The sequence below is a fragment of the Coffea eugenioides genome, chromosome 2, assembly GCF_003713205.1.
Source record: "Coffea eugenioides isolate CCC68of chromosome 2, Ceug_1.0, whole genome shotgun sequence".
In the NCBI taxonomy this organism is placed as follows: domain Eukaryota; kingdom Viridiplantae; phylum Streptophyta; class Magnoliopsida; order Gentianales; family Rubiaceae; genus Coffea; species Coffea eugenioides.
The window spans coordinates 14,210,888-14,227,493 of record NC_040036.1 but is presented as its reverse complement, the minus strand read 5'-3'; the positions used below and the strand labels follow the sequence as shown (position 1 = coordinate 14,227,493).

Below are 16,606 nucleotides of genomic sequence, written 5' to 3'. Positions count from 1 at the left end.
ACACACATTTGTAAAAACTTCTATAGACTTGATCGTGAAAAAGAATGACTGTAACGCTCATATAATAATATCATATGACCTCCTTAAGATATTAAAATATCTTCATAATTATGAAATGTGAAAGATGAATGGAAAGTACTAACAATTATGTCAATTGAACCAAAAGCACTCTAGAAATATGTGTGATGTAATCATAATATTCAGTTAATCCCTCTATAATTTTCATAAATATTCAATATATATACCTTGTGTGATTTTTACATTTATGCACATAATCTTCTTATAATTTTCTTTAAAGTGGTCAAACTATTATTCGATTTAGTGCTTAAATAAGTGTATTACTGGTATTTTAATTAACGGTTTTATGGAGAATATTTTCAATCTACTTTATTTGGAATTAGAAGAGGGTTGTGTAAACATTTTAAAATAGTAAGAAAATCATGTGGTAATCTGTAAAGTTGGAACCAGGCTTACCTAAAGAAAAGAAAGAAAAGATAAGTTGGAACCAGGGTCAATCAATGCACCTTTACATTGGTTCGACCAACACGTGCATTCATGAACTGAAGGAAAGAATCAATTCATAGCTTCCATGCAGTAAATACTAAATAGTGAAACACGGCCAACGCTGTTGTAACCTCCAACAAAACTCTTGGGATTCCATCCTTACTCATTATTATCATTGAAAATGACATAAAAATTCATAATTTAAAATTTTTAACAATTTCAATACCAAATTACCCCGAGGCACAGTAAATGATCATTTTACATTATTTTGTGGAGACCTTTCACTACAAATGGTTAAAACTTAAAATATAAAAGATGAAAAACTATAGCATTGGTTAAATTTATAAAGCTCCACCTAAAGAAAAAAAAACAAATCCAAAACGATGGACAATTTCAAACCATAGCACTTTGTTCAAGAACTACTAAAACGATTAATACCCGCACGGTATTTATAGAATCATAACAATTGAAATTTTCTCCATTATTAATTATACAACAAGTTTAGACTGATGTAAGAGCAACGAAATGGAAAAAAATTGAAGAGACAAAATAGGAATAGTTACGGGTAATGCATAAAGAGCAATTTTTGTCTCCTAGAATATTTTAAAGGTTTTTGTGTGATTTCATTAGCCAAAAAAAGAAAAAGAATGGAGTGTTTGGAGGGTTTTTTGAAGTTCCAATATCATTGGCCTGAAACATAAGACAGTAAAAGACAAGTTCATGAACAAGTTTTGAATAAATTTTTTGAAGAAAACTAAAAAACTTAGATATACTTTGCGATCTAAATATTCCATAACTGTTTTTACTTTCACACTAACTTTTATTTCAGATAATTAGAATTGTTCAATGCTAAGCCATTGCGCCACCTACTGATATTGTTGAAAGATAAGACGAAGACCTTCACTATACAATAGATCGAGCACAGTGATCGAAATGAGAAACAATTGGATTAGTATGTGCTAAAAAATCAACATTTGATACAAAGAGTTTAATAGCCAACCCAACAATAGAAGACATCCTTTCAAAGTCAAATTAAAGTTAGTGATATATATATTCAATAAAGTTAGTGATGTAACATGAGATTTTTTCGATGTTATCAAAGAAAGTATAAATCAAGACTCTAATCTGGATCAGACGATACAAACTAAAAGTCAAATTGAATATATGTGACACCATTTGACTGATTAATTCAATTTTATTTATTAATGGTCATTTTTCATACCAGAAAAACTATAGGATGTTGATCACATGTGACACCATCGGATGGTTTCTCAATGTGAAGTGAGCTGGTAGCGTCTGGTGATGGAATTCAGGTTAATTCAATTTCAATTAATTGCCCGTAGTTTTATACAAAAAAAAAAAAATAATTAGGCACTTAAGACGAAGTAGCCTTTTTTTTATCAAAAAAGGAAAAAAAAATGCCTTGTTCATCTTCTTTCGAGAAACAAAATTTGACCAATTAAACCTAATCCCAGAAGTCAACCCAAAAGCCGGCAACTCTTGAATTGCTCCCAGGGACTTAACTACCCAAATCCCAAACCCCCCAAAGCCGATGTGGGATAGAAACCCCGACAGGGGCCAAGCCCAACTCTTGTTCATACTTCATAAATAGTTGGTTGAACTTTTCACGCTACTTGTACTCTTACACCAACCTATCTAGGGGGTCCAATTGGATCAAGGGAAACCAACGGGGATGAACTATCATCGAAACATATTCCTATATCAACCTATCAAAGAGAGGGCCCAACAAACAGGGTCCAGGGGAATCAACGAAACTGAACTACTATCGGAACCCTAAATTGAACTATTATCGGAACCCTACTTCTACATTAACCTATCTAAGGGAGGATCCAACTAGCGGAAATTAAAATACCATCCAACCAAATGGGTGTTTTATATACCTGTTTGAATTTGGAGAAATCATATAGTAGTGATAGATAATAGAAGATAAAGATTGAACCCCTGATCTTCCGCCCTATAACAAAGACACTTAAAAGTCTTTGTAGCTGCGAAGAGTCGAACCACGCTTGCCAGTGATTTAAACGGATGAGGGGTCCTGATTCTCCTGAAGGTTCATGATCAAGATTTGACAAAAAAAAAAAAAAAAGATCCAAATTGTATCTTGTACATCGTTTTTCACACTATGTATGGGATCTACAAAATATTATTAAAAATAAATTACACCGTATACATACAAAATCACTTCTTGTGTATTTTATACAAAACTGGCCGAATGATTATCTTGACAACCGTTTGGGCCGTGTCCGATTTAAACACGCCAAAACTCTCTGCCTCTCTCCGCAGTACGCGTGTGCGTGTAAAATATACACTGTTTTGGTAGCAGTTAGCCCAACGAAGCAGCTTTCTGCCTATCTACGCTTTAATTCTCAAGCATCCCCTTCCTGTCACCTGTTACACCATTAATTCCCATCACTTCTCAAGCATTTACAACCTTCAATCTCAAAAAAACATGAGACCAAAGATATATCTTTTTGGTGACTCCATCACTGAATACTCTTTTGCTGAAGGTGGATGGGGTGCTGCTCTTACCAATCATTTTTCTCGCAGGGTTAGCTTCGTTTTTCTTGTACACATATGTAATATCCTTACATAATTGATTATCTTCACCAAAATCAATAACAAAATGAGGTGCTAATGCTAAACTGCTTATACTCTACCACTTGAATGTTGTATACGCACAACAGGTTGATGTGGTGTTGAGAGGGTTTAGTGGGTACAATACGAGGTGGGCTTTGAAGGTGATAGACAAGGCGTTTCCTCCGGCATCGGCGGCTGGCAGTGGCGGCGACGAAGCAGAGGCAGAGGCACCATTGGCTGTGACGGTGTTCTTTGGTGCAAATGATGCTTGTCTTCCTGATCAATATGGTGCCTTCCAACACGTGCCTGTTGATGAGTATAAGCAGAATCTTCGCTCCATCTTTTCCTTTTTCAAGGTATTTCCCCAACACGACCGCCCCCCCCCCCCCCCCCCCAACCCAAAAACAAATCGGGAGCCAGTACACGTGCACCTAGCTGGACCATATCTCTCTCCAAACTCATACACGCACACGCACACATGCAGATGAGAGAGAATCATATCATGATTCCTTGATACTGTGGGGATTTGTAGCTATTCTTCAAAAGTCAGTCTTGATTTTGTCTGATGATCTTTGCTGAAGATTAGTTGGGGGATGGTACTGTGGTTTGGACTTAAATTTGCTGTGCTATGATGCATCTGGCACATGTTCATTTTCCTTTTCTTGATGAAGAAAGCTGCGAAGGAAAAATAATACTCCATAGAAAGACTAGGGTAGGTACAATTACAGGTTGGTCCGGCTGTATACAATTGATGTGTTTGTTATAGCATTAGATATGCAATAAGAGAGTATTGTTGTTGTTCAACAAGAATTGGAATACACCAACAATATTCAACGTGCTTTGTTGGTATGTTGATAAACAAATTCCTATAGCAAATAAACCAACTACACAGAGTCATGATACCATTAGTCCAAAAGAATACCTATCTAGTTATCTTGTCTCTTGTGTTAGTATGTATTCTAAGCTGGAAAAATATGAATTTCGTATGAAAAAGATGACCATATTGTATTAATGTTCATTAAGGTATAATGAAAAATGTTTTATATCAATATCTAGAAGCAATTTGAAATTTTTTTTAGTACCAGTTCGTAAAGGACAGATAAAACTTCACAAAAATTGTTTGTAGAGTTTTTCTTTGTCAATTCTCGTCAAGTTTTTATCCTCTCCGTAGGAACAGAGTTTCTTTTATATAGATCTTTCTAATCCCAGTAAAGGAGACTAGGTACCCTTCGATCTACTCACTTTCCAAATTTCAGTTTCATTTTTTGTCCATTTACTTCCACTGAAGAACTAAAACTTATTAGCATGAAAGTTTAACAGTTTATTCTTTCTAGGTAGCTGGATTGTTTTAATTATCTTTTACAATAGTTAAAAAAAAGCCTGCATTGACAACCTGATATGACAATTTAAAATGCTCCAAATTAAGCAATTTGCATCCAACCACATAAAATGTTCTCATGAAATAATAATCAACCAAGAATAATCTTCGTTCTTAGATTAAGTAGATAAAAGCTTTGTTCCTGTGTTTTAGGCCAATTCTTACTACGTACTCCGCTTGCAATCAGAAACTATGAGGCTGACACTATGTGGGAGGAAAATGAACTTTATGCACTGACTAACTTTTTGTGTTGGCTCCACCAACTTAGGAAATCAAACAATACTTAGTATCATGTCAAGTTGTCTTAAGAGATTTCTTTTTTCTTTGAACTGAATAATTTGAACCTTCGGAACCAAAAAGAATCTCAATCAACTCCAATTGAACCATAGCCCAGGTTTTGTTTTACTTTCCTAGTCTTTTGCATAGCATGTGTAGTTTCCAGAACGGACTCTTGATTACCATGCCTTAAAATATCTTCTTCTTCTTCTTCTTCTTTCCAAATATCTTGGTTTCCATATTTTAAAATATCTTAATTACATATGTATCAGAAGTGGACCAGTTATCTTTATCTTAATATCTTGGTTTATATTATATTCCTGGTGTCCACCAATAACAATAAGTATTCAGGCTTTGAACGATTATGGAAAGTATCTGTATGGTTCTTTTGCATATAACAATATTCTCCTTCCTCATTGCAGGCTTTCAGTATATGCTTCTATTCTAAGTATATTCAGCAACTAGACTCATATTTGTTTAAACATAAAATATCAACTCTTTGAATGATGAGCTTTCATTGAAGTGGGGATATTACGTGAGTAGTTGTCAAGAAGTGAATCAGGAAGCGTGAAGCCACAACGTGCTGTTATTGGACTGGTGGGTCTAGGAAGATCTTTTAAAGAAAGAGCTGGTGCCAAAAAAGTATAAATGCATAAGGCCCAGGGGTCACTATTGGTGTTTGCCACTGGAATGATTTTACTACTAAATTGTATTTAAATAATGCAGTGCATGGAGTGCCCTGTCATTTTCGTTAGCCTTTACTTTACTCCGGCATTGAGAGGCAATGCCTTAGTCGCATTTTGCATCACAAACACTGATCACCTGCTCTCTCTCCAGTCAGGAGTATGTTAATTGCAATTGTTTGTTAGATCAATCATTCTATCTTTTTAATGTTGGTAGATGGATCTATCAATTATTCTGAATTGTGGGCCAATGCCTTTTAGTTTAGGCCCTTGATCTTGTCTTAGGAGTCCTAATAGAAGTCCTAAGTATGCGAGGTTTCACATACTATAGGTTTATTAGATGTCTTCAATGTTGGCCAATAATGCAAGATTTTTTTAATGGCATTGAGTAAGGTTACTTTTGTTTCCTTTGACCAGTCCATCCTCTTAATAATATCATTACCCTTGGTGCTTCTAGTTGATTTGCTAGACTTGACATGATAGCAAATCAAAGAACACAGTTGTATCTATCTTCTTCTACCATTGTCATGATGTGCATGAGAACTTTGGCGAATTAAGAATCAATGGGCATGACAGGCAGAAAAAATTTTCAAGCGACAATATTCTTTACCTTTTATTTTTGACCTTGGCAAGATGGAGTGTCTCTAGAATCATGAATCCCGAAAGTTATCACTCCTTTTAGGCAAGTGTCCTCTACTTTTTGGAAGTCTTCAGTTGAGTCAAGTCTAACATGAAAAGTAAAGCCCAGCTTCCAAATGGAGCAACTTCGGCTCGAGAACAGATAGTTGAATTGGTCTGTTGTCTCTTGTGTCGTTTCCAAGTGGATAATGCTTGTCTATTATACACCAAGATGTAAAGGATCTTCAGAAAGCTAACGATACAGTTGAAGAGAAATTAAATGGTAGCCCAAGTAATTTGTGTAATCATCTCAAGCCAAATATAAGCGTGCTATTATTCGTTCTGCTATCTTGGTGATGAAGTTTGAACTTAAGTCAAGGTTGACTGAACTTTTCAAAAATAGGGTTATTGATCTTTAGTAAAGCTACTGAACACTTTTGCACTCTTTCTCCCTTGCATTAGCAATTTCTATACTGTCTTATTCCCAAATACGGAGGGAAACCTGTCTAATAGCTTGGAAATGTTGCAGGAGAACGTTACACCTCAAAAGTTTTTGGTTGCCGTCTCTATTTTATGTGATTTTTCAGATAAATTGTGTTCTTTCTTGTGTGATTTACAAAAACTCTCTATATGAAAAGCTATGCAAAAACTTTTGGAAGGCATTTTTCCAGGAAAATACGGAAAATATGGCTCTATGTTTTTGCATTAATATGTTTTTTTTCTTGTATCTTGAGGCTCTTATTAGTCACTTCCCTGAATATGTTGATTCAGAGACGATGGCCTAAGACTCATGTTGTGCTGATCACACCTCCACCCATTGATGAAGCTGCACGCCTATTGTGAGCATCTATCTTGAGCTCTATTGTGTTGTTTATTTGTGTACACGAATGTTCATTCATCTTTTTTGAATTTATTTTCTTATACTATATCCTTGAATGTTGTTTGACATAACAAATAGATAGAATTGGAGAAGCTCGAAATTCTTTAAGTTCGTTAAAAATGCAGGAACCCATATGGTGAGATCAAGCTGGGCTTGCCCGAGAGGACAAATGAAGCGGCTGGCAGTTATGCCATAGCTTGTCTTTCTGTTGCATCCGAATGTCAAACACCAGCTATAGATCTTTGGACCAAAATGCAGCAAATTCCTGGCTGGCAAACTGCTTTCCTATGGTATTCTTTCATTTCATTTCCAAGTGTCATGAACAATTTCATCTTGAGTCATGCTTCAGCATCCTTGAAGGTGTAAAAGAATTCTATATTTCCATCTTGCGGATAAATCATACTTGTGGATTTACTTTCCAAATACTAATGCAATCACAACAGCAGGAAAAGGCAGGTAAACTACTAGCTTTAATTTGCATTCGTCCCGTTCGATCGAAGATATCCCTGATTTTCCTCTTGATGGTAGTTTGGGATTTTTCTCTTGTAGATAGTCGTTCATCCAAATCCTCTATTCTGAAAAGCCAGGATGCTTCCCTGAAACTTTTGTTACATTTTCTTGTATGCTGATACAAACTTCTTTGCAATACTATGAAATTAGTGTTCTTTTTTATATTATCCAACCTCTGTATTAGACTAAATATGACAGGTGATTCGGCAGTAATTGTCACAATAACCGTTTTTTTTCCCCTTAAACTTTGATTTCAGTGATGGTTTACACCTTACTGAGCGGGGCAACAGGATTGTTTTTGAAGAAGTCGTTGCAAAGTTCGAGGAACAAGGCTTGAGGCTGGAAACTCTGCCAGCTGACTTTCCACTCTTTACAGACATTGATCCAAATGATCCCCTTAAAGCTTTTGAAACTTGAATTTAGCAGAACCTTCTGCCCCTGTGCGTTTTATTTCATCATGCTAGTTATAGAGTATGAGGTCTAAAGCAACAAACATATACATATCTTCATAAATATTATACTCTTTATCATGATCATGAGGAAGTTCAACTACCAAATTGTTCGTAACTATTTTGGTTCTTTTGATAATCTTAACAATTGCCTTCGAAAGTGGTCCTCAAATTCTTGGTTTTACACTAATTCGATCGATATTTTTGGATCCATAATTTTCTTGCTCCAATAAATGGTTTTATCCGGGAGATGCCTAGATCTATTATAAAAGTCCATGTGAATTGGATTTACTATGGTTTCTTTCATTAATGCCTCATGAAGCCTAATGTGGCAGCTGCGGTTCTAAAAAAAAAAAAAAATTAATACTCATCGATTGAAGTACTCGTAATTTTCTTTTCTTTTTTTATCCCTCAATAAAGTAATTACAGCAGAACATATTGTGATATTAAAATATCATTAAAGTGCTTCGGTTAAAAAAAAATCTAATCGGTGCCTTTCGAGCACTCTCACAAGAGAAAATCTTAGAAGAGATGAAACTCTTATTCAATTACCGTAGGAGAGTATTTATTTCTACAAAAGAAACTAAAAAACTAGAGAGAGGAATCCCCCCATAGGAGAAGGACAAAAGGGCGATCGAAGACTTTGTCTGGTCTCTTTCTCATGTGAGAGTTGAAGGAGATTTTGATTGAAGTAATTCTAGAGACAAGGAGAAGAAAATAGTTCTAGAGAGAGTGAAATTATTTTCGAGAGAGAAGTTATATTGGATTAGTAGATATATTCATTAGTACACATATAATTTATACGCTTAACAAATGTTACCTTTCTTTATATTTATCCATTCTTTGCTTTTTAATTTTAATTTTCCAAAAAATTAACACCTATACTTATACTAGTGAGTAGGCTGGTGATATTGCCAGAGCCATAATCTTTCTACCAGATTAAGTTTTATTCAAACACCAACATTACCTTTGACTAGTCAACTCCATATATTCTCAATGATTTTGTTGGATTCATTGTCCACTAATTACTTCTTTTTCTCTAATTAATTGACTAGTTTGCCTTCTCCTTTTGTTTTCTTTAATTTATTTATCAATTATTTTCGCAACTCACTGATTTGGTTTTGAGTTTTTTAACATAATCTTTTCTTATATTGTAATTTTTTTTGCTTTAAAATGCTCTTTTTTATATTTTCAAAGTTATATTTAAAAATTATTTTTGCAATGACAACATAATTTAACTCAAACAACTAACAATCCATATGAAAATAATCTGAAAAAATGTAGACACACTTTTCCTTCAATATTTATGGGATGTAGAACATAATGCAATTTAAAATTACTTTAATCTAGTTATTAATAAATACGGACACATGTTGAAGTTAAGTTTCATATAATAATTGAACAACTCCAAATTTACTCCTATGCAAGCAACAAACCACAAGACTTGCTCATGATCTATAATTGAACCCAAATTCATAGTAATACAAAAGCTAAAAAAAAACTCTATATAGAATCTATAATTTGTTAGTATGGGATTGAATTGAAAAAAAAAAGGAAAATAAAACAAAAAATGTACAATAGTGCTATAATTGCAACAAAAATTACTCAAAAGATGAGAACCTGAATCTCACTATAATTGCAACAAAATTGCATCCCAAATTTAATCAAAATTTATGATCATTCCAAAAACCTGTAAGGCAAAGATTATTTGATAGAAAATATAATGGAATAAAACCAAAAAAGAAAAGAAAAAAAGAGAGAAAACTTATTGATAGTGATGGACAAATAGCAAGAGTGATGCGGAGAAAAATATTATACAAAAGGTCTTGAACCACACTTTGCAAAGGTTTCAAGAAAATGAAAAGAAATTATATAATAGGAAAGATGCAAAGAGATTTGAAGGTGGGAATGGGAGGGGAAATGAGAGAAAAAATCTTGTTGCTGCATTAATGTGAAAAAAGAAGCAAAAGAGAAATCAGTAGACAATGGGCTCCAACAAAATACATGAGGTTGATTGATTGGATAATGTATTATTTGAAATATTATTTGGAAATACATGAGGTTGATTGATGATGCAAGCGAAATATTATTTGGGATAAGGTATTAGTATTTGAATAAAAATTGTTCTAGCATGAAAATCATAGCTCCGACAGTGTCACCAGCCCCCTAATGAGTAGTGACACCCATTAATTGCTCGCCAAGATCCATTCCATAAAACACGACAGAGTAATTAAAACGTGGACGCCTTCTGCATTGCCGATGGAACCACAATTGACCACGATCACACTGGAACTGTCTCCGTCTCTCATCCTTGCGTGTGTGTTAAATATCAACGCTTTAGTAGCAGCCAGCCCAGCGCAGCAGCTCTCTCTATATGAGCAGTGTTTTAAAAACCGGATCGGACAGGCCCGTTTGGCTCCGATCCGATTCATGCTTTGGATTGATTATACTAAAAAAATCGGATTGAACTATTCAAACCATGCGAACCGTACGAACCGGATTGAACTGGCAGCTTTTTTGTTTTTGTCTATTAAATTGAAATTTTTTTTTTAAAAGAACTAATCATTTTTTGAAAATGTTTTCCTTAACCCTAAAAACTAATCATTGAATGCGACATTCACTCACTTTCTTCTCATTTTTTGCCTCTTATCAAGTTTGTATTTGTATTTTCTCTTTCCTTGACTTCCTCCAAACTCAAAACTTTTTTTTTTTAAGTTGCAATATCTAAATATCAAAAAATTGAATTAGAATTCAAATTCACAATGTCTAATTCTCATAGATGTGAGTTTTGTATAATGTCAAAATATTGTGGTATTTTTGAGTTGAATTTAACAATATTTTTTTGGTAAATTCAATTAAGATTGAGATGAAAATTATTTGTTTTAACTTATAATTTAAAAAATTTATATGTGAAAATCCATCTTCTTTGAAAATATTATATTTTTCATCATATAAAATCTTAAATTAATCCAATGCATGTCTTATTTTGTACATATATATTTATATAAATTATTTTTAAAAATATTTATTGAACCAGGGTTGAATCGGTCCGACCGATTGAATCTCGATCCGAACACCTCACCGGTTCAATTAATGGTTTGAGTTTTAAAACATTGTATATGAGCAAACGAGGAGTTAGTTTGTGTTTGTTACACCATTAATTCCCATTAGTTCAAATTTCTCCAGCATACTTCTCAGGCTGTTACAAAGATTCTGACAGAAATGAGACCAAAGATTTATCTTTTTGGTGACTCGATCACTGAATCCTCTTTTGCTGGAGGAGGATGGGGTGCTTCTCTTACCAACCATTTTTCTCGAAGGGTAAGTTTCTATTTAAACATATACAATGTACTTACAAATACAATTAACAAATTGAGGTGCTAGACTGCTAATGCTACTAGTACACTACTTGAATGATATACAGGTAGACATGGTGGTAAGAGGGTTTGGTGGGTACAATACAAGGTGGGCTTTGAAGGTGATAGACAAGGTGTTTCCTCCGGCACCGGCGGCTGACAGTGGCGTCGGGGAAGCAGAGGCACCCTTGGCTGTAACGGTGTTCTTTGGTGCAAATGATGCTTCCCTTCCTGATCGACATGCTGCCTTCCAACACGTACCTGTTGATGAGTATAAGCAGAATCTTTGCTCCATCGTTTCCCTTTTGAAGGTACTGCCTAGCTGGACTATATCTCTTTCTCCCACACACACACACACACACATGCAGATGAGGGATTGTATCATATCATGATTCTTGATAATATTGTATGGGGATTTGAAGCTATTCTTTTAAAGAGAATGTTACCGCTTCTCTCTCTCTCTCTCCACATGGTGTTACTGTCCATTTTTAAGCTGGAAAAAAGCAAGTTTTGTTTGAAAAGGATTACCATGGTGACATAATGTTCATTGAGGTATAGTGCAAAAAAAAAAAGAAGTTATAAATTGGTTTGGAGGAGTTGAAAATGCTGAAGTGTATGTCAATATCTAGAAACAATATGTATTTGTCAGTATACATTCCCATAGAACATGTCAAAAATCGTTTTTAGAGTTCTGCACAGTTTGGTTAGCATAAATTCGTGTCTCTTTGCGTATGAAGGAGAACTCAAACTCTGACACATTTTCTTTGTCAATTTCAATGACGCTTTTCTCTTCTCCATAGGAATAGAGTTTCCTTTCTGTAGAGCCTTCTAACGTTAGAAGAGGAGACTGGGAACCCTTCCGTTTTCTCACTTTTGAATTCATTTTTTGTCCATTTACTTCCATTGAAGAACTAAAACTTTTTAGAATGAAAGTATAACTGGATTGTTTTAATTATCTTTTATAATAGTAAAAAGAATTTAACAACTGAATAAGTATCGGTTGATCCTGCATTCACATCCTAATATGGGAGAAGCCAAAATGCTCTACACATTAAGCATTTTGCATCCAACCAGATAAGTCTTTCCTAGCAAATAGTAACTACAAAAGGATGAACTTCATGACCACATCAAGTGCGTTAAAGCTTTGTTCCTCTGTTTTAGGTCAATAGTTACGACTCCATCTTGCAATCAGAAACTATAAGGCTTACGAGGTACGATCTTTTTTTGGGGGATGAGGGAGAGGGGAGAAGTAAACTATACATACATACACACACACATATATATATATATATATATATATATGCACTGAATTATCTTTGTTTTTGATTCCACCTACTTAGGGAAATCACATGTACTTAGTATCATGTCAAGTTGTCTTAAGAGATTGTTTTTCTTTGAACTTAATAATTAGAACCTTCGGGTGAAAAAAAATCTTAATTGACTCCCACCAAACCATAGCTTAGATTTCGTTGTACACTTCTACTTTCCTAGTCTCTTGCCTTTTCTTTTGCATAGCATGTGTAATCTTCCAGAACTGACTCTTGATTACATACCATGCCTTAAAATATCTTATGACCTGTTATCTTTATCACATGAGCAAATGTTTATATATATATATATATATTATATATGACTGATGTCCACCAATAACACTAAACATTCAAGCTCCGAACTATTATGGTAAGTGTCTGTGTGGTTTCTTTTGGATATGTCGACAATATCCTTTATGGCAGGCTTTCATTATATGCTTATTTTCTCAGTTTACTCAGCAACCAGACTGATATTTGCTAGAATATCATTCTGGTTGCTGAATAATGAGCTTGGATTGAAGTGGGGATATTATGTGAGTGGTTATCAAGAAGTGAATCAGGAAGCGTGAAGCCGCAAATTGGTCATATTGGACTGGTGGGTCTAGGAGCATCCTTAAAAGAAAGAGCATGTGCCAGAGAAAGCATGCATGCATGAGGCCCAGTTGTCACTATTGGCCTTTGCCACTCGACTGATTTTACTGTTTTAAAGTTAAATAATGCAGTGCATTGAGTGCCCTGTCATTTTCATTAGATTGAAGGGCCTTAGTTGCATCACATCACAAACACCGATCATCTGCTATCTCAAACTAGGAGCATGTCAATTGTAGTTGTTTGTTAGATCAATAATTCGTGTGTTTTATTGTTGGTATATGGGTCTACCAATTATTGCAAATTGTGGACCATTTCTTTTTAGGTGAGGCCTTTGATCTTGTTGTATGAGTATTAATTAATGTCCTGAGAGTGTGAGGTTTTCACATCCCAGAGGTTTATTAGAGGTCTTTGTTGGACAATAATTAATGCAAGATTTTTTTAATGGCATCATTGTAAGGTTACTTTTGTTTCCTTTGACAAGTCCATCCTCTTAATAATATCGTTAGTCGTCACTCATGGTGCTTCTAATGGATTTGCTAGAATTGACATGATAGCACATCAAAGAATAGAGCTGCATCTAGCTTCTTCTACTACTCTTGTCATGATGCGCATGGAAACTTTGACAAATTGAGAATCAAAACCGGCATTGATGGCATTATGAATTTTTTAGTGACAAGATTGTTTTTACCTTTTGTTTTTGGCGTTGGCATGAACCAAGTGTCTCTAGAATCATGAATTTAAAATAGACGAGTGTACTGTACTTTCTGGAACTCTTCGGTTGAGTCTGACTTCAAATTGGAGCATCTTCGGCCTACAAACAGATTAGTTGAATTGGTCTGCTATCTCTTGTGTCCTTAAATCCAATGATAATTTTTGCCATGGTATACATCAAAACCTGGAAGGATCTTTAGAAAGCTAACAATATGGTTGGATCAAAATTAATTAGTAGCCTCTCAAACCAAAAATATGTGAGCTATGCTTTATTCAGCTCAGATGCGTAATGAAATTTGAATTGAACATTAAGTCGAGGTTAAATGTGCTTTTCAAAAATAGTTAGGGTCATTGGGTCTTTAGTCAAGCTACTGAACTTGAGGCATCCTTTATTTCAATAAGCTTGACGTTGGTTGCATGAATCAAGAAAATTTTTGCAGTCTTTGTCCCTTGCATTAGCAACTTTCTATGTCATCTTATTCCGAATTTGCAGGAAAGCCTATCTAATAGCCTAGCAAATGTTGCAGGGCAATGTTACAAGTCAGTTTTTTGGTGCTTGCTCATACTTTAGGCCATTTTTGCAGCTAAATTTTATTTTATTTTTTTGTTCTTATTGATTTACTATATTTGCTTTATGAAAAGCTTATGAAGAACATTCGGGAGGCACATTCCACTAAAATATTGAAAAGATGGCTCTATGGCTCTATATGTGTGTGTGTATGTATGTATGTATGTATGTATCTCAAGGTTCTTAGTAGTTCCTTATCTGAATTTGTTGATTCAGAGACGATGGCCTCGGACTCATGTTCTGCTAATCACACCTCCGCCAATCCATGAAGCAGCACGACTCTTGTGAGCATATCTATCTTGAGATTTATTGTGCTGTCTATTTGTGTACAGATATCTTCATTCGTCTTTTTCCAGTCCATTTTCTTGTAGTACTACTTCAGTTGTTGTTTGACATTTCAATTAGATAGCATTGGAAAAGTTGAAATTCTGTAATTTCGTAATGCAGGTATCCATATGGTGAGAACAAGCTGGGCTTGCCAGAGAGGACAAATGAAGCAGCTGGTAGTTATGCCAAAGCTTGTCTTTCTGTTGCAGCCGAATTTCAAGCACCAGCTATAGATCTCTGGACCAAAATGCAGCAATTTCCTGGCTGGCAAACTGCTTTGCTATGGTATTCTTTCATTATATTTCCAAGTTTATGAACTATTTCACCATTAGTCATGCTCCAGCATCACTATATGTGTAAAAAAATTTTAGTTACCATCTTGTGGAAGAGTCATAGTTAGCTATCTAATTTCCAAATACTCATGCAACCATAATAGCATGTAAAGGCAGGTAGACTGCTGATTTTAGTTTGCATTCATCCTTTTTGATTGAAGATATCGGGGATTTTTCTCTCTTCTTGGTATTTGTTTCCTGCGTCGTTTAAATTCTGTATTCTGAATGTATCCAGACTATATCATTGTTGATAATTTGAATAACATGATGACTTAGTTGTTAGGCCGACCCTTTCAATGGTCTTTAATCTATGCTATCCTGATTTATGTTAGATTTTTGTATGCTGATATAGACCTCTTTTCAATATATGAAGTTATATGATCCAACACCTGTATTCATGATGGCTTTATGGTTTTAGACTAAATATGACTGGTAATTCGGTATTGATATTCGTGATGATTGCTGCAATTTTTATTTTAGGGATGGCTTACACCTTACTGAGCGGGGCAATAGGATTGTTTTTGAAGAAGTCGTTGAAAAGCTCAAGGGAGAAGGCCTGAGTCTGGAAACTCTACTGGCTGATCTTCCTCTCATAACCGACATTGATCCAAATGATCCTCTTAAAGCTTTTGAAATTTGAATTAAACAGAGCCTTCTGCTTCTATGCCTTTGTTTCCTCATGCCAGATCTAGAGTATGATGTCTAAGCAACAAATGTCTACATATTATAATAATCATGAGGATGTTCAAGTAGCAAACTGTTGGTACTTTTTTGGGGTTCTTAGGTAATCTTCAAAATTGCCTTTTGAAAGTGGTCCTCAAATTCTTGGTTTTATGCAGTTTGGATCCTCAACATTTTTACAACAATAGGTCGTATATATGATCCAGAAGGCGCGTATGACTATTATAAGCCGCTACTCTAGAGACTAGAATACTGTTGTTTCTGCAAGAAAATGACTCTGCTTGATTAAAAAATCACTTGGGGTTTGAGAAATGTTCAAATTGCACCGACCAAGTCGATAGCAGACTGTAACTTTTTATATCAAACACTTTTTCTCGACCGTGTTTGCTGGATCCAAGAAATGTTTTGCTTTGTAATCCTCTGGTTTCATTGATCTTTTGCTTTATTTTTTGAATCGAAATGGCGTTGGAATCCAAGAAACGGAACCTTTCTCGATTAATATATCATCAATCAGTCCAGTCAACTGTCCGTACGCGCACTGAAAACCCTGCTAGTGGTATGTGTATATTCATGTTTGTAGCACTATCAAAAAGAAGACTTGTGTCTTTCCGATGATTTGACATATATAGTCCATTACGTCCGAATGCATGGACAAATATGATACTAGTACCCTTTTTTTTTTTGGGCTAGTGATAAGCTCAAATTAGAAGTGCTATTCCGGATCATTGAGCAAGCTTTGATGCAGGGGATAGGATCTGAGGCAGTTTATTAGTTGATGGTTATTCCACTTTACACCTCTTAAAAAGTTTTTGGGTTTTTTGCATTCCGGATAAC

At 34.9% G+C, this 16,606-nt stretch overlaps 2 protein-coding genes across 2 annotated transcripts; both read left to right on the top strand.

The window, feature by feature from the left end:
- Nucleotides 1-2,849: 2,849 nt before the first annotated feature.
- On the top strand, nt 2,850-7,991 carry LOC113762488 (GDSL esterase/lipase At5g45920-like). Its single transcript, XM_027305953.1, has 5 exons — nt 2,850-3,073; nt 3,210-3,458; nt 6,829-6,896; nt 7,063-7,227; nt 7,705-7,991. Exons 1-5 carry the CDS (start codon nt 2,975-2,977, stop codon nt 7,862-7,864), a joined length of 741 nt encoding a protein of 246 aa, XP_027161754.1. The 5' UTR covers nt 2,850-2,974; the 3' UTR covers nt 7,865-7,991.
- Nucleotides 7,992-11,073: 3,082 nt separating this feature from the next.
- On the top strand, nt 11,074-15,896 carry LOC113763047 (GDSL esterase/lipase At5g45920-like). Its single transcript, XM_027306730.1, has 5 exons — nt 11,074-11,217; nt 11,321-11,563; nt 14,649-14,716; nt 14,880-15,044; nt 15,572-15,896. The coding sequence occupies exons 1-5, from the start codon at nt 11,119-11,121 to the stop codon at nt 15,729-15,731; spliced, it is 735 nt and encodes a 244-aa protein (XP_027162531.1). The 5' UTR covers nt 11,074-11,118; the 3' UTR covers nt 15,732-15,896.
- Nucleotides 15,897-16,606: the final 710 nt, after the last annotated feature.